General features: G+C 39.0%; 1 protein-coding gene across 7 annotated transcripts in view; it reads left to right on the forward strand.

The window, feature by feature from the left end:
• Positions 1-24,997, forward strand: part of TRIM36 (tripartite motif containing 36) — a 63,131-nt gene that overhangs the window by 11,453 nt on the left and 26,681 nt on the right. For 4 of the 7 annotated variants that reach the window (XM_023549046.2, XM_023549056.2, XM_023549034.2 and 1 more), the window contains 2 exons: positions 224-567; positions 10,589-10,735. In XM_023549046.2, coding sequence (XP_023404814.1) covers positions 224-567; positions 10,589-10,735 — 491 coding nt within the window. The remainder of the gene's footprint in view (positions 1-223; positions 568-10,588; positions 10,736-24,997) is intronic. The other 3 variants (XM_010590592.3, XM_023549035.2, XM_023549043.2) reach the window with 1 other exon arrangement.

Below are 24,997 nucleotides of genomic sequence, written 5' to 3' on the forward strand. Positions count from 1 at the left end.
TTTTTCTTTTCTCTTTGATTTAATAACTTGGGTTTGTTGTATACCAAGAGAAATTCAGTGAAAAAGCACTTTTTAAAAAAGTATTTTCAGAATGCACATTGATTTAGATAGAGTCACTTTGTTTGGGCATTGTGTTTTTGGGGTATATTTATAGATACATATCTTTCTAAAACTTGATTCCTGTTTTCTTCATTCTATTTTTCTACTGATGTCACTAAACAAGGGCTTACTAATTACACAGGCTGGAAGCGCAATTCATTGAGCCCTAGGACAACTACTTTTCCTTGCCCCGGCTGTGAGCATGATGTGGATCTTGGAGAACGAGGAATCAATGGTCTGTTTAGAAATTTCACTTTGGAAACTATTGTGGAAAGATATCGGCAGGCAGCTAGGGCAGCCACAGCCATTATGTGTGACCTTTGCAAACCACCACCTCAAGAATCCACAAAAAGTTGCATGGACTGTAGTGCAAGTTATTGCAACGAGTGTTTCAAAATTTATCATCCCTGGGGTACTGTAAAAGCTCAACATGAGTATGTGGGCCCAACCACTAACTTTAGACCCAAGGTAAGTGAAATTTTTATTGTTAGAATGTTAAATTTAATGTTATAAAAGAAATTATTATGAGCCTAGAACTTGGCACCAAGAAAGAAAATAACTTTAAAAGCAGGTACAAGAACTTTAGTCCTCATAGATGGAGTTACGTAGAATAGGGCTAAACATCCTATAGCTTAGAAGGCAACATTATGGTATCATTTGGTTATAATACAGTACAGTACTATCAGTGAATATAATGATATGCTGAGTAATAAAGGGATGGTTATGTCCGCTTTACTCTGTAAGACTGAAATGGTTAAAGTTAAAAAGCTTTTGTGTATTAATATTACAAACCTGTAATTATCTAAAAGATTTGATTGGGGAGCATATTTTTCTGACTTTTCAGTTACTGAAAGTTACACTATGAATAATTCCAACCATATGTTTTGAATCTTGTGATATAAAGATTGTATAATATCTGAAGTGGAATTTACATTTCTTAAGCATTGTGGGTAATTTTTTAAAAAATAATGCCTGAAAGAAGTTTATTTTTGGTGTTTGCCCTGCTTTGTGACTGAAAAGAAGAATGATTTCTGGATGTCTTCGTTTACATGTCTTTCTGATTTATACAGATATACAAACATAATCTATCCTTTTAATTAAAGTTACTTCTCAAAACTTAGTAACTTATGTGAGTATGAAAATCTATATGAATTGAGAACAGAAAACAGTATCCCCAAAGAATCTTGAAACCAAGAGCTGAATATTTCTTACATCATTTTAAATAGTGTAAGACTGTTAGATTACAAGAAAAACAATCTATGCTTCCACGTTTTGAATGACTATTTTTATTTTCTGTTGTACTTTAGATGAAAGTTTACAGAACAAACTAGTTTCTCATTAATCAGTTACTACACATACTGTTTTAGGACATTGGTTAACAGCCCCACAACATGTCAACATGCTCCCTTCTCAACCTTGGGTTCCCTATTACCAGCTTTCCTATCCCTCCTGCCTTCTAGTCCTTGCCCCTGGGCTGGTGTAACCCTTTTGTCTAGTTTTGTTTTATGGGCCTGTCCAGTCTTTGGCTGAAGGGTGAACCTCAGGAGTGACTTCATTACTGAGCTAAAAGGGTGTCCGGGGGCTATACTCAGGGTTTCTCCAGTCTCTGTCACGTCAGCAAGTCTGGTCTTTCTTTTTGAGTTAGAATTTTGTTCTATATTTTTCTCCAGCTCTTTCCGGGACCCTCTGTTGTGATCTCTGTTAGGGCAGTCAGTGGTGGTAGCCGGGCACCATCTAGTTGTACTGGACTCAGTCTGGTGGAGGCCGTGGTAGATGTGCTCCATTAGTCCTTAAGATTAATGTTTCTCTTGTATCTTTATTTTTCTTCATTCTCCCTTGCGCCCAAAGGGGTGAGACCAGTGGAGTATCTTTGATGGCCACTCAGAGGCTTTTAAGACCCCAGATGCTACTCATCAAAGTAGAATGTAGAACATTTTCTTTATAAACTATGTTATGCCAATTGAGCTAGATATATCCTGAGACTATGGTCCCGACAACCCTCAGCCCAGCAGTTCAGTCCCTCAGGGAGTTTGGATGTATCTATGGAGCTTCCGTGACCTTGCTTTGTAAAACAAGTCATGCTGGCTTCCCCACTATTGTTTACTGCCTTACCCTTCACAAAAGTTACCACTGATCTATTGTCTATTTAGTGTTTTTCCATCCCCACCCCTTGCCTCCCTCAATAACCATCAAAGATTGTTTCTTTTTGTGTGTAAACCTTTTCATGAGTTTTTACAGTAATGGTCTCATAAAATATTTGGCGTTTTGTGATTGACTTATTTCACTCAGCTTAATGCCCTCCAGATTCATCCATGTTATGAGATGCTTCACAGATTCATTGTTGTTCTTTATTGTTGTTTAATACTCCATTGTGTATATGTACCACAGTTATCTATCTGTTGATGGGCATCTAGGTTGTTTCCATCTTTTTGGTATTGTGAACAATGCTACAAAGAACATGGCTGTGCATATGTCTATTCGTGCGACAACTCTTCTCTAGGATATGTTCCTAGGAGTGGGCTTGCTGCATCATATGGTATTTCTATTTCTAGCTTTCTAAGGAAGCACCATATCGTTTTCCAAAATGATTGTATCATTTTGCATTGCCACCAGCAGTGCGTAAGACTTCTGATCTCTCTGCAGCCTCTCCAACAATGGTTATTTCCTGTGTTTTCGATTTGTGTGAGAAATGCCAGAGTGAGATGGTCTCTCATTGTGGTTCTGATTTGCATTTCTCTAATGGAGAGTGATCGGAAGCATTTCCTCATGTGTTCGTTGGCCGCTTGAATGTCTTCTTTGGTGAAGTGTCTGTTCATTTCCTTTGCCCATTTTTTAATTGGATTATTTGTCTTTTTGTTTTGTAGAGGTGTTGGCTTTTCTTGTAGATTTTAGAGATTAGACCTTTGTCTGATTCGTAATGGCCAAAATTTTTTTCCTATTCTGTAGGTTCTCTTTTTACTCTTTCTGTGAAATCTTTTTGATGAGTGTAAGTGTTTAATTCTTAGAAGATCCCAGTTATCTAGCTTATCTTCTGGAGTTTGTGTTTTGTTGGTTGTGGTTTGTATCCTAATGCCGTGTATTAGGGCCTCTAGCATTGATCCTTTTTTTTTTTTTTTTCTATGATCTTCATAGTTTTTGGCTTTGTATTTAGGCCTTTGATCCATTTTGAATCAGGTTTTTTATATGGCGTGAAGTATGGGTCCTGTTCCTTTTTTTTTGAGGGTAGACATAAAGTTTTGCCAGCACCATTTGTTAAAAAAAAACTGTCTTTTCCCCATTTGATGGGCTTTGGGCCCTTGTCGAAGAATAGGTGACCATAGGTGGATGGATTTACACCTGGGTTCTCAATTTTGTTCCATTGGTTAGTATATCTGTCGTTGTACCAGCACCAGGCTGTTTTGACTACTGTAGCTGTATAGTAGATTCTGAGGTCAGGTAGTGTGAGTCTTCCTACTTTATTCTTCTTCAGTAGTGCTTTATTTATCCAGGGCTTCTTCCCTTTCCATGTAAAGTTAATGATAAGTTTTTCCATCTCTTTAAAGAATGTTGTTGGTATTTGGATCAGAATTACATTGTATCTGTAAATCGTTTTTGGTAGAATTATCATTTTCACAATGTTGAGTCTACCTATCCATGCGCATGGTGTGTTTTTCCATTTATGCAGATCTCTTTTGGATTCTTGCAGTTGTGTTTTGTAGTTTTCTTTGTATAGGTTCTTTACATCCCTGGTTAGATTTATTCCTAAGTATTGTATTTTTTTTAGGGGCTATTATCAATGGTATTGTTTTTGTGATTTCCTTTTCATTGTTCTCTTTATTGGTGTAAAGAAATCCAGCTGGTATTTGTATGTTTTTCTTGTTCCCTGTTACTCTGCTGAATCTATTAGTTCCAGCAGTTTTCTCGTGGAGTCTTTTAGGTTTTCTATGCATAGTATCTCATCCACAAAAGGGACAGTTTAACTTCTTCATTACCAATTTGAATGCTCTTTTTTTTCTTTTTCTTAACTTGTTGGTCTAGCTAGAACTTTCAGCACAGTGTTAAATAGGGGTGGCGATAAAGGGCATCCTTGTCTTGTTTCTTTTCTCAAGGGCAATGTTTTCAGCCTCTCTCCGTTAAGAATGATGTTCGCTGTTGGTTTTGCATAGATGCCGTTTATTATGTTGAGACATTTCCCTTCTATACTTATTTTATTGAGAGTTTTTTTTTTTTTTTTTAATTAGGAATGGGTGTTGTACCTTGTTGAATGCCTTTTCTGCTTCGATTGAGATGACCATGTGATTCTTTTCTATCCTTTTATGTATGTGGTGGATTACATTGATTGATATTGTAATGTTGAACCATCCTTGCATACCTGTTGTGAATCCTACGTGCTTGTAGTGTTTTTTTTTTTTTTTTAATATAATGCTGAATTCTACTGGCTAGAATTTTGTTGAGAATTTTTGCATCTATATTCATGAGAGATGTTGGTCTGTAATTTCTTTTTTTATGGTGTCTTTGCCTGGTTTTGGTATCAGGGTTATGCTGGCTTCATAGAATGAATTCAGAAGTATTGCTTCCTTTTCTATGTTCTGTAATAGTTGGAGTAGTACTGGCGTAAGCTTCTTTTCTGAATGTTTGGTGGAATTCTCCAATGAAGCCATCTGGGCTGGGGCTTTTTTTTCTTTTTTTTTTAATTACCTTTTCAATCTTTTCTTATGGGTCTGTTCAGATTTTCAGCATCATTTTTTGTTAGTTTGGGTAGGTAATGTGTTTCTAAAAATTTGTCCATTTCCTGTAGGTTTTCAAATTTGTTGGAATATAGTTTTTCATAGTGCTCTGTTATGATCCTTTTTATTTCAGTTGAGTCTGTTGTAATGTCCCCATTTAATTTCTTATTTGGGTTATTTGCATCCTCTCCTGTTTTTCTGTTGTCAGTTTGGCCAGTGGTTTATCAATTTTGTTGACCCTTTCAAAGAACCAACTTCTAATTTTGTTGATTCTTTCTATTATTTTTCTATTCTTTATTTCATTTGTTTCTGCTCTGATCTTTATTGTTTCATTTAGTCTGGTGACTGTGGGCTTCTTTTGCTGTTCTCTTTCTGTTTGTTCAAGTTGCTAGCTAATGTTTTGATTTTGTCCCATCTTTTTTGATGTGTGCATCTATTGCTGTAAATTGACCTCTGAGCACTGCCTTTGTTGTATCCCAAAGGTTTTGGTATGATGTATTTTCATTCTTGTTTGATTCTAGGAATTTTTTGATTCTGTCTCTGATTTCTTTTATTACCCTGTGGTTTTTAAGCAGGGTATTACTCAGTTTCCTTGTAATTGATTTTTTTCCCTTGCTCTTCCTGTTGTTAATTTCTACTTTGATGGCATTGTGGGCAGAGAAGATAACATTGGATTTTGTTGAGGGTTGCTCTATGACCTTAGATGTGGTCTATTCTGGAGAACATTCCATGTGTGTTGGAAAGAATGTGTACTTTGCAGCTATTGGGTCGAGTGTTCTGTATATGTCTATGAGGTCAAGTTGGCTGATTGCGCCCTTTAGCTCTTCTGTATCTTTGTTGAGTTTCTAGATGTTTTGTCCCTTACCAAGAGTGGTGTGTTGAAGTCTCCTGCTATTATTGTGGACCTCTCAATTTTTCTTTTCAGTGCTGTGTTTTAGAGCACTGTCATTGGGTATGTATATGTTTATTATGGTTAAGTCTTCATAATGGATCATCCTTTTAATCATTATATAGTGGCTTTCTTTGTCTTTTATGGTGGATTTTGTTTTAAATTCTATTTTATCTGAGATTGGTATTGCCACTCCTGCTCTTCTTTGGAAGTTATTTGCTTGATATATATTTTTTCCATCATTTGATTTTTAATAAATTTACATCTTTGTTTCTAAGATGTATCTTTTGTAGACAGCATATTTGTGAATCCTATTTTTTTAATCCATTCTGTCACTTTATCTCGTTATGGGTACATTTAGGCCTTTTACATTCAGTGTAATTATTGATAGGTATGAGTTTATTGCTGTCATTTTGTAGTGCTTTTTTTTTGTGGTGCTAACATTTTCTTTGTTCCTCTTACTCTTGTATTGAATTCCTTTTGTTTGTGGATTTCTTTTGTTTTATGGGTTGCATTTTTGTTGAGACTTTGTTTTTCTTTTTTATTTTGATGAGTAGGTTTGTTAACTTTCTTTGCGGTTTCCTTGGAATTTACCCTTATCTTCCTAGGTTTGAACCAGTCTATTATTACTTGGTATCACCTTGCCTTCCTCTCCATTAGAAAGTTCTATACCTACACTGTTTATTCTCTATTTTATTGTTCTGACGCTGTCATTTACAGATTAACTTCCCTTGTTCCCTGTTGAAATTCTTTTGGTTTTGGATAGTCCTTGAGAGTTCTTTCCCTAGGTTGGTGTTTGGCTGGTATAGTCTTGTATCCTAGATTCAGGCTGTGGTCTGATGTTGTTTGTCCTTGGATTGAAGGACTCCCTTTAATAATAATCGTAAGTTCGGTTTGGTTTTTACATATTCCCTTAATCCTGTGTATCTGGAAATCTCCTCATTTCACCATAATATTTGAATGAATCTTGCAGAATATATTCTTCTTGGTTGGCAACTTTTTTCTTTCAAGGTTTTATATATGTCATCCCATCGTCTTCTTGCCTGAATGGTTTCTGCCAAATAATCAGAGCTTAGTCTTATTGTTTCTTCTCTGTATGTGATCTTTTGTTTTTCTTGAGCTGCTCTCATGATTTTTTCTTTGTCTTTGATTTTAGCAAGTGTGATTATGATATGCCTTGGTGATTTTCTTTTGGGGCTTATTCTATATGGGGTTCATTGAGCTTCTTGGATGGTCAGCTTTTCATCATTCCTGATATTAGGTAAGTTTGCTGTCAGCAATTCTTCAATGATCCTCTCTGTGTTTTCCATTTTTCTCCCCTGTTCTCGAACTCCGATCGTTAGCAGATTTTTGCCTTTGATTGTATCATGCATAATTCTCAGGGTTTCTTCATTTTTCTTTGTCCTTTTTTCTGATTTTTCCTCAGACAGAGCTGTATCCAAGTGTTTGTCCTCCACTTCGCTGATCCGTCTTCCATCGTTTCAGACTTGCTCCTCAGCCCTTCTGTGATGCTGACCATTTCTGAAATCTTGTTTATCTTTTGGATTTCTAGTTGTTGCTGTATGATTTCTAGTTGTGAACTCATTTTGGCATTTTGTTCCTGTATTGTTTTCCTGAATTCTTTCATTTTTTTGGTCTGTATTTTCCATGAATTTGTTTACCTTTTCCATGAATTTGTATATTTTTCCCTCATTTTTGTTTGCTTTTTGCCTCAACTCTTGAATAGCTCTGAATATTAGAGATTTGAATTCCCTATCAGGTAGTTCTAGTGCCTTTTTTTCTACTAAAAAGTCATCTGGGTATTTTATTTTGGACACCTACGAGAACCAACCTGTCCTGTTTTTCATGTGTTGATGTCTGCTGTCTTCGAGACATTCAGTAGTTATTTTCTTTATTTATTGATTGTAGATCTGTTTGTTTCGTCTGCTTTTTTGTTTTATTTGGTTGTGTCTGAGCAGGTGGACAGTGTGTTCTTTGTTAACTCATGTGTAGTCATAATACTTTTCACCTCCTTGTCCAATGAGCAGGGCCAGTTGCACAGCTGTGGTGCGGCAGGGCAGGTTCAGCTGAAGGGGAGGGGCTGGGATGAGTTGTTTGTGGCATGTACTAGCGCTGACAGGGTGGGCCAGGAATCAGTGCTGGGCAGGTTCTGGTAGGCTGTGCCTTTGTTACTCGGGGGTGTGATGTTCAGTGCATGGTGCAGGAAGGCAGGAAGGAGGAGGGCGGCTGTGATGTGTGGATCTAATATGGGTATGGGAAAGAAGAGAGAGAAAGAGGAGCCAAAAACAAACAAAAAAAGATTGCCAAGAGAATTTGCCATTGGAGTGGAGAGATAAGAAATGGAGAAAAACAAAAAGAAAAAAACAGGAAAAAAACAACTGTATAAAAATTTGTAAGGAAAAAAAAAAAAAGGAAAGCTCCCAGGCGTCCCACCTATGCAGCTTCAAAGACTGGGAAGTGGCTCCCAGACTGCAGTGTAACCTTCCCAGAGGGGATGTAGATGTCACATAGCACCAGATATTCAGGAGACAGGAAAAGAAGGTAAGTATAGGGAGACGAGAACTGAGAAATGAAGAAAGAGAAAAAGGAAAAAGGAAAAAAAAAAAAAGAAAAAAATGCCCCCAGGGATCCCACTTATGCAGCTGCGCAGATTGGGGGAGTGGCCCCTAAGCTTTGCAGTACACTTCTGCTAGTAGGGGTTCCCAAGCCATGAAAAGAAAAAGAAAACAAAACAGAACAAAGCAAAAAAAAAAAAAAGATCTCCGGGGATCCCACCAGCGTGGTGTTGCGGGACAGGGGAGTGGTTCCCCAGTCAGGTGGTGCTTCACAGCCTTTTAAGAGGAAGCAAAGATAGCACACTGTGAGCCAGGTGTTTGAGAGAAAGGAGGGGGAGGTGGTGGGAGGCATGGAAGAAACCAAAAGAAACAAATAAAAAAAAGAATACCAGCAACAGACAAATGGCACTCAAGGAGCCAGCCAATGTGGGTGGGGTGGATCCAGAGCTGCCCGGGGCCAAAGCAGTTGCCTCCAGGCCAGGAGACTGGGGCAGGTGGGAAGCACAGGAGGCCAAAGGGGGCAGGGGGAAGGAGGGTGGGGGCTGGAAAGCATATATCACTGGTTACTGGGTGCTCTTTCTCCTGCTGGGAACCCCGTGAAGCAGCTCTCCTTTACTCCCTGTCCGCCAGTTTCCGATGTGGGTTGGGTGAATCTAAGCAGCATGAACACTGCACCTCCCAGCTGGCTGAGCTACTGCTGCCAGCCAGGAAACACACAGGTAGAGCAGTGGGGAAAGCGTGTATTTCTGGCTACCAGGTGTTCTGTCTCCTGCTGAGAGTTCTGTGAAGCCGCTTTCCCATCCTCCCTGTCGCCTGATATCTTACAGTGGTCCAAGATGGGGAATCCATGCTGCGTTAGCTGATAGGGGCCCTCTGCACGTCTCTCTCCTCGGCCTTTGTTGTCTGTCAGTTTCTTACTGTAGTGCTTGGCTGAGTTATCTCTTCATTTGACACTTCAGATAGTTTTGTCTGTTTTACTTAGTTTTTCAGGTCTTTGCTGTGGAAGGACAGCGTGGTGCTTCTGTCTCTGATGCCACGTTGGCTGGAAGTCCTCTGAATGACTGTTTTTTACAAATTATCTCAATATGACTGTTACGTTTTTCATCTTATTTTAAATGCTTGAGGTCATATGTTTTAAAATTTTTTAACTTTATGGTGTTCTAATAAGTTTCCAAAAAAGATTAAATTGATACTATTCTACTGTGAAAGAATTTAAGATTGTTAACTGAATTATATGAGGCTTTGGTTTTTACAAGTTACGAATTTCATGAAATTTTGAGTATAAATTGCAAACTCTCATTCTTTTAATTTACAAATATAAAACATTGATGGGGAGAACTAAAGAAATATGAATAGGTTATATGGAGAAAAAAGTGTTTTTTTCCTTCATGTGTTTAGTGTTGTTTAATATTGTAAAATTCTAGAAGGGTATCTTATTCAGTAGAATATTTGTCTTTGTTTTGCTCATTCCTTGTAGAAAAACAAGTTTTATTATAAATGTAATGGTTTTGAGAATGTAGAAACTTGGGCATGCTGAAAAATTGGAATCTTTTCAAATTGTTTTTCTCTCCTGGGTTTCTACATTGATACTAGGATTTTTCGTAATGAAATTTTTTGTTGTTTTATTTAACATCTGTAAGTTATCAGATGAGTTATAGTTGCATAAAATCTAGTCTGTTGAAATCATAGACAGCTTTTTGAGTTCATTAACATGCTAGTTTAAGGAATTCTTCACCTTCTTCCAAATGTAAATAATTATTTTACATAAAATTTCAAATGTACCTAGGATGATAATTTACACAGAAAATTAAAAGGAAAAAAATTTGGTCAAACCAGAAAAGGCACAGTTCTAAATTTGGTCAAAGTCTGTGCAATTAATGTATCTGGGAGTATATAATAAAGTGTCCCAAGACTCTCAGTGAGGGATGGTGAGGCCATGGGTTCTCATCAGTTCTTTGTTTTAGTGCCTTATGAGAATATTAATCATGATTAAGAATTGCTTAGTAGGATGACCTTTCTAGCTTGGGTAATCATTCCTTTTGCATCTGATAGGAGTGAAGTTTTCACCTTCTTATCACCAAGTTGAAGAGAAATAATGTGTACATGTTCAGTGGACATTTTGACTCCTCAAATTGAAAAATAGTATTTCTAATAGAGAATTTTAATGTGTTGTATCAAAAGCTTTGATTATTTGTCATATTTCTATTTAAACAGTTTTATGTAGTGATTTTTATAAAGCAAATCTTTGTATTTTGGATTTTGTTAGATTACTTGAAACTTTCTGAGTGCCATCTAAGTTATGAAGAAACGTAACACACATTGTATTCTTTACTCAATAGATTTTAATGTGCCCAGAACATGAAACGGAGAGAATAAACATGTACTGTGAGTTATGTAAGAGACCTGTTTGTCATCTCTGTAAGTTGGGTGGTAATCATTCCAATCATCGTGTAACCACTATGAGCACTGCCTACAAGACCTTAAAGGTAGGACTTGTTTATTTTTGGAACAAGATTTTGACTCTGTAACTTTATGCCTTTAACTTTTTCTTTATAAAATCATGGTTGGTTGTGTGGTTTATTTTACTGAAATGAGTTAACAATGTGAAGTCTTATTTAATGATCTACTAATATTAGCCTGCTAGTATTTTTGACCATACAGTTCTTAGTTGCACTAATATACAGGCATGCTTTGGAGATATTGGGGGTTCTGTTCTAGACCACCGCAATAAAGGGAATATCACAATAAAGCAAGTCACGTGAATTTTTTGGTTTCCCAGTGCATGTAAAAGTTATTTTTACACTATACTGTAGTCTGTCAAGTGTGCAATAGCATTGTGTCTAAAAAAACAATATGCATAGCTTAGTTAAAAAATATTGTTAAAAAATGTTAACCATCTGAGCCTTCAACGAGTCATAATCTTTTTGCTGGTGAAAGTGTTTTGCCTTGATGTCGATGGCTGCTGACTGATCAGGATGGTGGTGGCTGAAGGCTGAGGTGGCTGTGGCAGTTCCTTAAAACAGGCTATCAGTGAAGTTGGCCACGTCAATTGGTTCTTCCTTTCACAGAAGATTTGCCTGTAACATGTGATGCTGTTTGATAGCATTTTACCCACAGTAGAATTTCTTTCAAAATTGGAATCAGTTCTCTCAGACTTTGCCGCTCCTTTATCAACTAAGTTTATGTAATATTCTAAGTCCTTTGTTGTCATTTCAACAGTGTTCACAGCATCTTCACCAGGAGTAGATTCCATATTAAGAAATGACTTTCTTTGTTCATCTGTGAGTAGGAACTCCTCATTTGTTAAAGTTTTTAGGAGGTTACAACAATTCAGTTACATCATCAAGCTCCTCTTCTAATTCTAGTTCTCTTGCTGTTTCCACTACATCTGCAGTTACTTCACCCACCGAAGTCTTGAACCCCTCAAAGTCATCCATGAGAGTTGGAATCAACTTCTTCCAAGCCCCTGTTAATACTAATATTTTTACTTCCTCCCATGAATCACAAATGTATTTAATGGCATCTGGAATGGTGAATCTTTTCCAGAAGGTTTTCAATTTACTTTGCCCAGATTCATCAGAGGAATCACTATCTATGGCAGCTATGGCCTTATGAAATGTATTTCTTAAAAAATAAGACTTGAAAGTCAAAATTATTCCTTGATCCGTGGACTACAGAATAGTTGTTATGTTAGCAAGCATGCAAACAGTATTAATCTCCTTGTACATCTCCATCAGAGCTCTCAGGTGACCAGATGCATTGTCAATAAGCATTGTCAAAAGTAGTCTTTTTTTTCTGAGCGGTGGGTCTCAACAGTGGGCTTAAAATATGTAGTAACCATGCTGTAAATAAATGTGCTGTCATCGAGGCTTTGTTGTTCCATTTATAGAGCACAGGCAGAGTATATTTAGTGTAATTCTTAAGGGCGCTAGGATTTTCAGCATGATTAATGAGCGTTGGCTTCAATTTAAAGTCACCAGCTGCATTAGCCTCTAGCAAGAGAGTCAGTCCTTTGAAGCTTTGAAGCCAGGCATTGACTTCTCTCTAGCTATGAAAGTTCCAGATGGCATCTTCTTCCAATATAAAGCTGTTTCATCTACATTGCAAATCTGTTGTTAATGTAGCCGCCTTTGTCAGTTATCTCAGCCAGATCTTCTGGATAATTTGCTGCAGCTTCTACATCAGCACTGGCTGCTTCACCTGGCATTTTATGTTATGGAGACAGCTTATTTCCTTAAGGCTCCTGAACCAACCTTTGCTAGCTTCAGATTTTTCTTCTGCAGCTTTCTCAGTTCTCTCAGCCTTCATAGAATTGAAGAGAATTAGGGCCTTGCTCTGGATTAGTCTTTGACTTAAGGGCACATTGTGGCTGGTTTAATCTTCTATCTAGACCATTAAAACTTTCTCTGTGTCAGCATAAGACTGGTTTGCTTTATCATTCATTGGTTCGCAGGAGTAGCGCTTTTAATTTCCTTCAAGTACTTCTCCTTTGCATTTACAACTTGGCTGTTTGGTGCAAGAGGCCTAGCTTTTGACCTGTCTTGGCTTTCAAACCTATCTTCCTCACTAAGCTTAATTATTTCTAGCTTTTGGTTTAAAATGAGAGATGTGTGACTCTTCCTTTCACTTGAACACTTATAGGCCATTGTAGGGTTATTAATTGGCCTAATTTTAATATTGTTGTGTCTCAGGGAATAGGGAGGTCTAAGGATAGGGAGAGAGATGGAGGGACAGCCAGTTGGTGGAACAGTCAGGACACCCACATTTATCAATTAAGTTCACTGTCTTGTATGGACACAGTTCATGGTGCCCCAAAACAGTTACAGTAGTAACATCAAAGGTCACTGATCACAAATCACCATAGGATAATGAAAAAGTTTGAAATATTGCGAGAATTACCAGAATGTGGCACAGAGACCCAAAGTGAACACAGTTGGAAAAATGACGTCAGTAGACTTGCTTAATGAAGGGTTATCACCAACCTTCAATTTGTAGAAAACACAGTATCTCTGAAGCACAATAAAGCAAAGCATGATAAAATGAAGTATGCCTGTAGTAATACTCAGTATGTGTTGAAGCCTGTACTATGCTAGTTAATATCCTTACCCCTACAAGGAAGGTCAGTTAATATGACTCTTATTCAAATTTATGTACCAATTGCTTTTGCCAAAGATGAAGAAATTGAAGATTTTTACCAATTTCTGTAGTCTGAAATTGATCAAACATGCGGTCAAGATGCACTGATAGTTACTGGTAATTGGAATACAAAAGTTGGAAACAAAGAAGGACCAGTAGTTGGAAAATACGGCCTTGGTGATAGAAATGACACCAGAGATCACATGATAGAATTTAGCAAGACCAAGAACTTATTCTTTGCAAATACTTTTCAGCAACATAGATGGCAGCCATGCATGTGGACCTCACTAAATGGAATACACAGGATTCAGATCGACTACATCTGTGGAGCAGACAATGGAGAGATGCTCAATATCATTAGTCAGAACAAGGCCAGGGGCTGATTGTGGAAGAGACCATCAATTGCTCTGAATGCAGGTTCAAGTTGGGCCACAGTACAACCTTGAGCATATCTCGCCTGAATTTAGAGACCATCTGAAGAATAGATTTGATGATTGAACACTAATGACCAAAGAGCAGACTAGTTATGGGATGACATCAAGGACATTATACATGAGGAAAGCAAAAGATCATTAAAAAGATAGGAAAGAAAGAAAAGACCAAAATGGAGGTCTGAAACTTGCTCTTGAACATAGAGTAGCTAAAGTGAACAGAAGAAATGATGAAGTAAAAAGCTGAACAGAAAATTTCAAAGGGTGGCTTGATGAGAAAACAAAGTATTATATCTATTCCTCACTTATTGACTGTCTTATCTATCATTTTGCATTTACACAAGTAGTAGAAATTCTACTGTCTGACTATTTTGCACATTAACGATGAACATTTGGTGGTAACGAATACTGAGGTGTGATACAAGAGTAATGCTGACTGTGATGGTTAAGGGTATATGTCAGCTTGGCTGGGCCATGATCCTCAGCAGTTTGGCAGTTACGTAATGATGCAATTTGTCAGTTATACAATGAGGTAGCCTTCCTCTGTTTTGTGATCTGATGTGGTCATCCTCCATTTTTGCATAACGCCAATTTCCACATTACAACCCGGTCTTTGGAACCTAACCATATCAATAAACAAGGAGTGGGTGTATAATGAAATGTGCAAATACCTGGAGTTAGAAAACCAAAAGGGAAGAATATGCTCGGCATTTCTCAAGCTGAAAGAACTGAAGAAAAAATTCAAGCCTGGAGTTGCAAAACTGAAGAATTCTATGGGCAAAATACTGAACAAGTCAGAAAGCATCAAAAGAAGTTGGAAAGAATACACAGAGTCACTGTACCAAAAAGAATTGTTCGACATTTAGGCATCATAATGTGTCTTGCTTTTTTATCCAGTTGGATAATCTCTGCCTTTTAATTGAGTTTTAGACCATTTACATGTAATGTGATTATTGATAGGCTTGACTTTAAATCTGGCATCTTGCTGTATGATTTCTGTGTGTCCCACCTGTTGTTTTTCTTCTTCCCTTTCTTCATTTTCTGCCTTCTTATACATGCTATGAGGGCAGGGACCATATACTCTTCTCTTAGCCTGGTCTCCTAGAAAATGTTTGTTTAATGAGTTTCTCTTGTTTCCTTTTGTCCTTTGTTTTGTTGACTATAATGCTTCTTTGGGTACCTTTTAATCAAGGACCTGATTAAAAGAGAAATGCAGTGGTTCTCACCTGGGGAACTGGAAAAATACAGAGGCCGGACCCTCTCTTACTTCAAGGAACCTGGGTGTCTGTATTCTTCATTAGTTTTCAAGAGACTGATTTTACACCAAAGTTTGAAAACCACTGTTTCTAGAGAAAAGGTTCTGAGAAATTTTGGAGTCCTTAAAAAATTAGCTTCTGATCAGTTCCTAGAGAACAAGGTCCTTTATCTAAAGGATTTAAAATGGCTTCCCCCATTACATGAACTTCCTGAAGGTAGGATCCTTTTTTTTTACATTTTACTTTTATCCTCAGTGCCTAGTGTCAGTATTTGGCACATGTGCTTTTTGTAGGCCTGTGAATAAATGAACATAACCGATTCTTGGTTTTAACAGATCTCTCTTGTCCTAAGGGGACTAAGAGAGTTGGTGCTGATTCAGATAAAGGCTGCAGTTGGCTGTAGACTTAGTCTTAAGTATTCAAACTCACTACAGTGAACCCTGGTGCTCTTAGACTATATTTCTGAATTCTGTCATACATTATTCCCTGGTCCTTACTTCTATGAGTCAGCCATCTTATCTTAGCCTATCTTGCAATTGTAACTTAAGGTGTCTTAACAATCACCTTACCATAGCCTATTCTGCACTTCTAATTTACGCTGTTGTAGAACTATGCCTTACTTCAATTTTAGATGGCCAAATTAAACTCTTTGCTGCTGTAGATAAAAAGTATACCTGCATCTTGTACTCTTGGTCCTAGCATGGCCTGATAGGGCCTGTATTGGAAGAATTGTCATCTTACTTCCAACTGGGAGCTGAAGAAGTACCTCTCAGAGTATGGAATAATGATTAGTATACTGTGCAGTGATAAGGTTTCTGGTCCTAGTTCAACTAGTGGCTATTCTACATTTGTACTCTATGAGCTGTGGTTTCATCATCTATAAAATGTTGGGTTAAGACACAAGATTTTCTGTCTCTTTCTACCCTGAGCATTCTGCAGTTTGTTTCTTGAACCCACCCTGCCTTTAGTCTTCAGAGATCTTGTTAATCTACCTCAAAGATTCTTCCTGTTTCTCCAGTGAGCCACCAAGGAAACTCACAGTGTGTGTGATCATTGAGTGTTCTTCTGAAGTAAAGTTCCTGTCAGAGACCTGTCCCTTCCATTTTTATATATATTCTCTTACCCTTTTACATGGTCTCAGTAAAAAAAAGAAAAACGATAGAGGTAGGAAACTCACTTCTTAAATTCTTAAAAGCCGGGCTTTTGCCCTTCTTTTCTCACCTATCCTTTTCATTTTAGGTCGTCAGCAGTGACTGAGAGCTTGAAATGCTCAGATTCTTTTGTTGGGCTATAGCTTGAAAGGTGTTTTCTGGATGTTCTTATACTTATTTAGACTCTGAATACATTTGTTATAATTTCTTACCCCGTGATGGGTCAGTTTTTTTTTTTTTTTTAAATAAACTTCAGGTGTGTTGACCTGTTGCTGTTGAGTCAATTTCAACTCATAGTGACCCTATAGGGCAGAGTAGAACTGCCTCAAGGTTTCCAAGGAGTGGCTGGTGGATTTGAACTGCCGACCTTTTGGTTAGCAGCTGAGCTCTTAACCACCATACCACCAGGGTTCCTCAGGCATGTATTTTTTTTTTTCTCCTGTAATGACTTTTTTTTTTTTAAATTGTGCTTTAGGTGGAAGTTTACAGCTCAAGTTAGTTTCTTATACAAAAATTTATACACACACTCTTATGTGACCGTAGCTGCTGTCTGTGTAATATGAGTATACATTCCTCCTTTCTACCTCCGATTTCCTGTGTCCATTCAGCCAACTCCTGTCCCTTTCTGCCTTCTCATCTTGCCTCCAGACCAGAGCTGCACATTTAGTCTTGTGTACCTATTTGAACTAGGAAAACACTCTTCACAAGTATCATTTTATGAATTAGAGTCCAGCCTATTCTTTGTCTGAAGAGTTGGCTTCGGGAATGGTTTTAGTTCTGGGTTAACAGAGTACAGAGGCCACGTCTTCTGGGGTTCCTCCCATCTCAGTCAGACCACTAAGTCTGGTCTTTTTACTAGAATTTGAGTTCTTGTGTACCTATTTGAACTAGGAAAACACTCTTCACAAGTATCATTTTATGAATTAGAGTCCAGCCTATTCTTTGTCTGAAGAGTTGGCTTCGGGAATGGTTTTAGTTCTGGGTTAACAGAGTACAGAGGCCACGTCTTCTGGGGTTCCTCCCATCTCAGTCAGACCACTAAGTCTGGTCTTTTTACTAGAATTTGAGTTGTGCACCCCACTTGTCTACTGCGACATCAAGGACTCTCTGTTGTGTTCCTCTTGGGGTGGTCATTGGTGGTAGCCAGGCACCATCTAGTTCTAGTCTCAGGCTGATGGAGTCTCTGGTTTATGTGGCCCCTTCTGTCTCTTGGGCCAATATTTTTCTTGTATCTTTGGTGTTCTTCATTCTTCTTTGTTCTAGGTGGGTTGGGATCAATTGATACATCTTTAGATGGCCACTCACTAGCTTTTAAGACCTCAGATGCCAACTCACCAAAGTGGGATGCAGAACATTTTCTTAGTAAACTTTGTTATGTCAGTTGACCCAGATATCCCCTGAAACCATGGTCACCAGACCCCTGCTCCTGCTACACTCTCCCTCAAAGTGTTTGGTTATGTTCAGGAAACTTCTTAGTTTTTGGTTTAGTACAGTGGTGCTGACCCCCTGTATTGTGTGTTGTTCTTGCCTTCACCTAAGATAACTCTTGTCTACTATCGAGTTAATGAATTCCCCTCCCCCTCTCTCCCTCCCCACCCTTGTAACCAACAAAGGATGTTTTCTTCTGTGTTTAAACCTTGAGTTCTTATAGTAGTGGTCTCATACTATATTTGTCCTTTTGCCATTGACTAATTTCACTCAGCATTCATGATTATGAGATGTTTGAGATGAATGAGATTCATCCATATTATGAGATGTTTCGTGGACTCATTGTTGTTCTTTATCATTTCATAGTATTCCATTGTGTGAATATACCATAATTTGTTTATCCCTTTATCTGCTGATAGGCACCTAGGTTGTTCCTATCTTTTTGCTATTGTGAACAGTGCTGCAGTGAACATTCGTATGACAGCTCTTACTGCTCTAGGATATATTCCAAGGAGTGCGATTGCTGGATAGTATGGTACTTCTATTTCTAGCTTTTTAAGGAAGCGCTGAATCGATTTCCAAAGTGGTTGTACCATTTTACATTCCCACCAGCAGTGTGTAAGTGTTCCAGCCTCTCCACAACCTCTCCAGCATTTATTATTTTGTGTTTTTTGGATTAATGCTAGCCTTGTTGGGGTGAGATGGCATCTCATTGTAGTTTTGATTTGCATTTCTGTAATGGCTGATGATAGTGAGCATTTCCTCATGTATCTGTTACCCACCTGAATGTCTTCTTTAGTGAAGTGTCTGTTCATATCCTTTGCCCCTCCCCCCTTTTTTTTATTATTGTGCTTTAAGTGAAAGTTTACAATTCAGGTCAGTTTGTCATATAAAAACTTATACACACATTGTTATGTGACCCTAGTTGCTTTCTCTACAATGTGAAATCACACTCCTGTCCACCCTATATTTCCCATGTCCACTCAACCAGCTGCTGACCTCCTCTGTCTTCTCATCTCACCTCCAGAGAGGAGCCGCGCACATAGCCTCATGTGTCTATATGAGCTAAGAAGCACATTCCTCATCAGTATTTTATATCTTATATAGTCAAGTCTAATCTTTCTCTGAAGAGTTGATATCCTTTGCCCATTTTTTAATTGAGTTGTCTTTTTGTGGTTGAAATTTTGCAGTATCTTGTAGATTTTAGAGATTAGACCCTGATGAGATATGTCGTAGCCAATTTTTTTTCCCCACTCTGTAGGTTGCCTTTTTACTCTTTTGGTAAAGTCTTTTGATGAGCTTAACTGTTTGATTTTTAGGAGCTCCCAGTTATCTAGTTTCTCTTCTGGAGTTTGTGCATTGTTTGTAATGTTTTGTAGTCTGTCCATATCCTGTTTTAGGGCTCCTAGCATTATCTCTATTTTTTCTTCCATGATCTTTATTATTTTAGATTTTATATTTAGGTCTTTGATCCATTTTGAGTTATTTTTTTTGCATGGTGTGAGGTGCTCTTGTTTCATTTTTTTGCAGCTGGATATCCAGTTATGCCAGCACCATTTGTTAAAGAGACTGTTGTTTCCCCATTTAATGAACTTTGGGTCTTTGTCAAATATTACCTGCTCATAGGTGGTTGAATTTGTCTGGATTCTCAATTCTGTTCATTGGTCTATGTATCTGTTGTTGTATCAGCATTAGGCTATTTTGACTACTGTGGCGGTGTAATAGGTTCTGAAATCAGGTAGCGTGAGGCCTCCCACTTTCTTCTTCTTCTTCGATAATTATTTACTTCTTTGGGACCTCTTCCGTTTCTATATGAAGTTGGTGATTTGTTTCTCCATCTCATTAAAAAGTGTCCCTGGAATTTGGATCGGGGTTGCATTGTATCTGTAGATCCCTTTGTGCAAAATTGACATTTTCACAATGTTGAGTCATCTTATCCATGAGCAGGGTGTGTTTTTCCAGTTAGATAGGTCTCTTTTGGTTTCTTGCAGTAGGTCTTGTAGTTTTCTTTGTATAGGTCTTTTACGTCTCTGGTTAGATTTATTCCTAAGTATTTTATCTTCTTGGGGGCTGTTGTAAATGGTATTCATTTGGTGATTTCCTCTTCAAAGTTCTCTTTGTTGGTGTAGAGGAATCCAACTGATTTTTGTATGTTTATCTTGTATCCTGAGACTTTGCTGAAATCTTCTATTAGTTCCAGTAGTTGTGGATTCTTTGGAGTGTTCTATGAATGAGGGCGTATCGTTTGCAAATAGGGATACTTCTACTTCTTCCTTGCCAATTTGGATGCCCTTTATTTCTTTTTCTTGCGTTATTGCTCTGGTTAGGTCTTCCTGCATGATGTTGAATGAGAGTGGTAATAGAGGGCATCCTTGTCTGGTTCCAGTTCTCAAGGGGAATGCTTTCAGAATCTCTCCATTTAGATGATGTTGGCTATTGGCTTTGTGTAAATGCCCTTTATATGTTAAGGAATTTCCTTTCTATTCCTATTTTGCTGAGAGTTTTTATTATGAATGGGTGTTGGACTTTGTCAAATGCCTTTTCTGCATAATTTGATAAGATCATGTGGTTCTTGTCTTTTGTTTTATTTGTGTGATGGATTACATCGATTGTTCCTCTAATGTTGAACCATCCTGGCATACGTGATATGAATCTCATTTGGTTATGGTGAGGTGTTTTTTTGATACGTTGTTGAATTCTATTTGCTAGAATTTTGTTGAGGATTTTTGCGTCTATTTTCACGCGGGATATTGATCTTTAATTTTCTTTTTTTGTGGAGTCTTTACCTGGTTTTGGTATCAAGGTTATGCTGGCTTCATAGAGTGAGTTCAGGAGTAGAGTACCCTATCCCTTTCTATGCTCTGAAATACCCTTAGTAGTACTAGCGTTAACTCTTCTCTGAATGTTTGGTAGAATTCTTTAGTGAAGCTGTCACAGCCAGGGTTTTTTTTTTGTTGGGAGTTTTTTAATTACCTTTCATCTTAGTCATTTTGGGTTGCTATAACAGAAGTATAGAATAACAGAAATGGAAACCCTGGTGGCATAGTGGTTAAGTGCTACAGCTGCTAACCAAAAGGTCAGCAGTTCGAATCCACCAGGCGTTCCTTGGAAACTTTATGGGCAGCTATACTGTATCCTGTAGGGTCGCTATGAGTTGGAATTAACTCGATGGCAGTGGGTTCTATATAATAGAAAGAGCACAGGTGGATGGCTTTAACAAAGATAAATTTATTCTATCACAGTCTAGTAGGCTACAAGTCTAAATTTAGGGTGCTGGCTCCATGGGAAGGCTTTCTCTCTCTGTGGGCTCTGGAGGTAGGTCTTCTTCATGAGTCTTCGCTTTTCTGGGAGCATCTCGGTGCAGGAACCTCAGGTCCAAAGGATGCACTCTGCTCCTGGCACTGCTATCTTGGTGGTATGAGGTCCCCATGTCTCTCTGCTCACTTCTGGTTTTGTATCTCAAAAGAGATTGGCTGAAGACACTATCGAATCTTGTAGACCTCATCAATATAACTGCCACTAATCCATCTTTTTACATGATAGTGATAGGATTTACAACATACAAGGAAATCATAGCAGAAGATAAAATATTAGCCAATTATATAATCAAACAAAGGAATCATGACCTAGCCAAGTTGACAGATAGTTTGGGGAGTCACAGTTCAATCCATGACCTTCTACCGTTTGGCCCCCCCGAAATTCTTGTCTTTGCCATATGCAAAACATATTCAACCCGTCATATCATAACAAATGTCTTAAATCAACTCCAAGACCAAAATCCAAAAATTCCTCTTCATCTGTGAAATCCAGACAACAGATTATCTGCTTCCAAAGTACAATGGCAGAACAAGCACAAGCTAGATATTTCCATTACAAATGGGAGAAACTGGAGAGAAAGAAGGCATAACAGGCACCAGGCAAGTCAGCAGAACACATTACATTAGCCTTCAAGGCTTGAAAATAATCCTCTGTTCTCTCAGACAGTTTACACTATAGCCCTGTCCTCCAGACTCTGGACTCTGGTATTGGCCACACTCTCCGGATTCTGAGTGGAGGTCCCTCAGCTCTGGGCTTCAGCTCTGCCTTCCAGGCCCACTGGGATGGCAACTGTGCTCCCTTGGCTTTTTTTTTTAATTAACTTTTATTGAGCTTCAAGTGAACGTTTACAAATCAAGTCAGACTGTCACATATAAGTTTATATACACCTTACTCCGTACTCCCACTTGCCCTCCCCCTAATGAGTCAGCCCTTCCATTCTCTCCTTTCGTGACAATTATGCCAGCTTCCAACTCTCTCTATCCTCCCATCCCCGCTCCAGACAGGAGATGCCAACACAGTCTCAAGTGTCCACCTGATATAATTAGCTCACTCTTCATCAGCATCTCTCTCCTACCCACTGTCCGGTCCCTTTCATGTCTGATGAGTTGTCTTCGGGAATGGTTCCTGTCCTGGGCCAACAGCAGGTTTGGGGACCATGACCGCCGGGATTCCTCTAGTCTCAGTCAGACCACTAAGTATGGTCTTTTTATGAGAATTTGGGGTCTACATCCCACTGATCTCCTGCTCCCTCAGGGGTTCTCTGTTGTGCTCCCTGTCAGGGCAGTCATCAGTTGTGGCCAGGCACCAACTAGTTCTTCTGGTCTCAGAATGATGTCGGTCTCTGGTTCATGTGGCCTTTTCCGTCTCTTGGGCTCTTAGTTATCGTGTGACCTTGGTGTTCTTCATTCTCCTTTGCTCCAGGTGGGTTGAGACCAATTGATGCATCTTAGATGGCCGCCTGTTAGCATTTAAGACCCCAGACGCCACATTTCAAAGTGGGATGCAGAATGTTTTCATAATAGAATTATTTTGCCAATTGACTTAGAAGTCCCCTTAAACCATGGTCCCCAAACCTCCGCCCTTGCTCCGCTGACCTTTGAAGCATTCAGTTTATCCCGGAAACTTCTTTGCTTTTGGTCCAGTCCAGCTGAGCTGACCTTCCATGTGTTGAGTATTGTCCTTCCCTTCACCTAAAGCAGTTCTTATCTACTAATTAATCAGTTAAAAAACCCGCTCCCACCCTCCCTCCCTCCCCCCCGTAACCACAAAAGTATGTGTTCTTCTCATTTTATACTATTTCTCAAGGTCTTATAATAGTAGTCTTATACAGTATTTGTCCTTTTGCCTCTGACTAATTTCACTCAGCATAATGCCTTCCAGGTTCCTCCATGTTATGAAATGTTTCAGAGATTCGTCACTGTTCTTTATCGATGCGTAGTATTCCATTGTGTGAATATACCACAATTTATTTAACCATTCATCCGTTGATGGACACCTTGGTTGCTTCCAGCTTTTTGCTATTGTAAACAGAGCTGCAATAAACATGGGTGTGCATATATCTGTTTGTGTGAAGGCTCTTGTATCTGTAGGGTATATTCCGAGGAGTGGGATTTCTGGGTTGTATGGTAGTTCTATTTCTAACTGTTCAAGATAACGCCAGATAGATTTCCAAAGTGGTTGTACCATTTTACATTCCCACCAGCAGTGTATAAGAGTTCCAATCTCTCCGCAGCCTCTCCAACATTTATTATTTTGTGTTTTTTGGATTAATGCCAGCCTTGTTGGAGTGAGATGGAATCTCATTGTAGTTTTAATTTGCATTTCTCTGATGGCTAATGATCGAGAGCATTTTCTCATGTGTCTGTTAGCTGCCTGAATATCTTCTTTAGTGAAGTGTGTGTTCATATCCTTTGCCCACTTCTTGATTGGGTTGTTTGTCTTTTTGTGGTTGAGTTTTGACAGAATCATATAGATTTTAGAGATCAGGGGCTGGTCGGAGATGTCATAGCTGAAAATTCTTTCCCAGTCCGTAGGTGTTCTTTTTACTCTTTTGGTGGAGTCTTTAGATGAGCATAGGTGTTTGATTTTTAGGAGCTCCCAGTTACCTGGTTTCTCTGTCATTTTTGGTAATGTTTTGTATTCTGTTTATGCCTTGTATTAGGGCTCCTAAGGTTGTCCCTATTTTTTCTTCCATGATCTTTATCGTTTTAGTCTTTATGTTTAGGTCTTTGATCTCCCTTGGCTTTATGCTCACTTTTTATTCTACTAGTCTATTGGAGTGGCGGCTCCACACTTAGAAACACCAGAGGCCATGGCTCCACCCTTTGATACCCAAGAGGTCCTGACCATACCTTTTGAGAATGAGGCAGCTCGGATTCTTCTGTTCCTTGTCCCTTCAGCATCTGCTTCCTGGTTTCTCGGTCTCTCAGCTCCTTGAGCCTCATGCCCACACCTGCCCTGCTGGGGCACGTGTTCCAGAGCTCAGTAGCTTCACCCACCAATAAGTGCCTGGAGGCACCCTACTCCGCCAGGAAGCGTCCTGCACACAGGCACACAGCTGTCTCACTCTGGGGGCCGGCAAGCCTAACTCCACCAATAAGTGCCCAGGAGATGCACCACTCTGCCAGGAAGCCTCCTGCACACAGGCATTCAGCCCTCTTGCTCTGTGGGTTGGCTCTAGCACTGTCTGGCGCTGGTCTCCTGGTTCTGCTGCTGCAGGTTCTCTGTTGCTGCTTCTGCTGTTTCTCTGCTGTTGCTGCTGCCACCAGTTCTCTGCTGCACCCAGTCCTCTGCTGCTGCTGCTTCTTTGCTGATGCTGGTCCTCTGCCACTGCCGCTTCTCTGTTGTTGCCAATCCCTCTATCCATTTACAGTTTCAAAACCGCTTCCACATTTTAGGTATCTGTTAGAGGAGCACTCTACTCTTGGTACCAAATCCTGTCATAGTCATCTAGGGCTGCCATAACAGAAATACCACAAGTGGATGGGTTTAACAAAGACAAATTTATTCTCTCACAGTCTGGTAGGCTGCAATTCTAAATTCAGGGTGCTGGCTCCAGGGGAAAGCTTTCTCTCTTTGTGGGCTCTGGAGGGAGGTTCTCTTCATCAGTCTTCCCTTGGTCTGGAGTATCTCAGCGCATGCAGGAACCTCAGCTTCAAAGGACGCACTCTGCTTCCGGCACTGCTGTCTTGGTGGTATGAGGTCCCCATGTCTCTCTGCTCACTTCTCTCTTTTATATTTCAAAAGAGATTGACTTAAGACACTATCCAGTCATGGAGATCTCATCAATATAACTGCCACTAATCCATCTTATTACATCATAGTGATAGGATTTATAACATGTAGGGAAATGACATCAGAAGATAAAATGGTAGACAATCATATAGTCATATAAGTCATACCTAGCTAAGCTGACAGATATTTTTGGGCAACAATTCAATACATGACACGTTTCCAATCACTTCTTTTGTTTTAGGTTTATCTGTTCTACCTCTGTTTATGTTAGTTTAGGTAGGTAGTGTGTTTCT

Source organism: Loxodonta africana, chromosome 2 (assembly GCF_030014295.1).
Source record: "Loxodonta africana isolate mLoxAfr1 chromosome 2, mLoxAfr1.hap2, whole genome shotgun sequence".
In the NCBI taxonomy this organism is placed as follows: domain Eukaryota; kingdom Metazoa; phylum Chordata; class Mammalia; order Proboscidea; family Elephantidae; genus Loxodonta; species Loxodonta africana.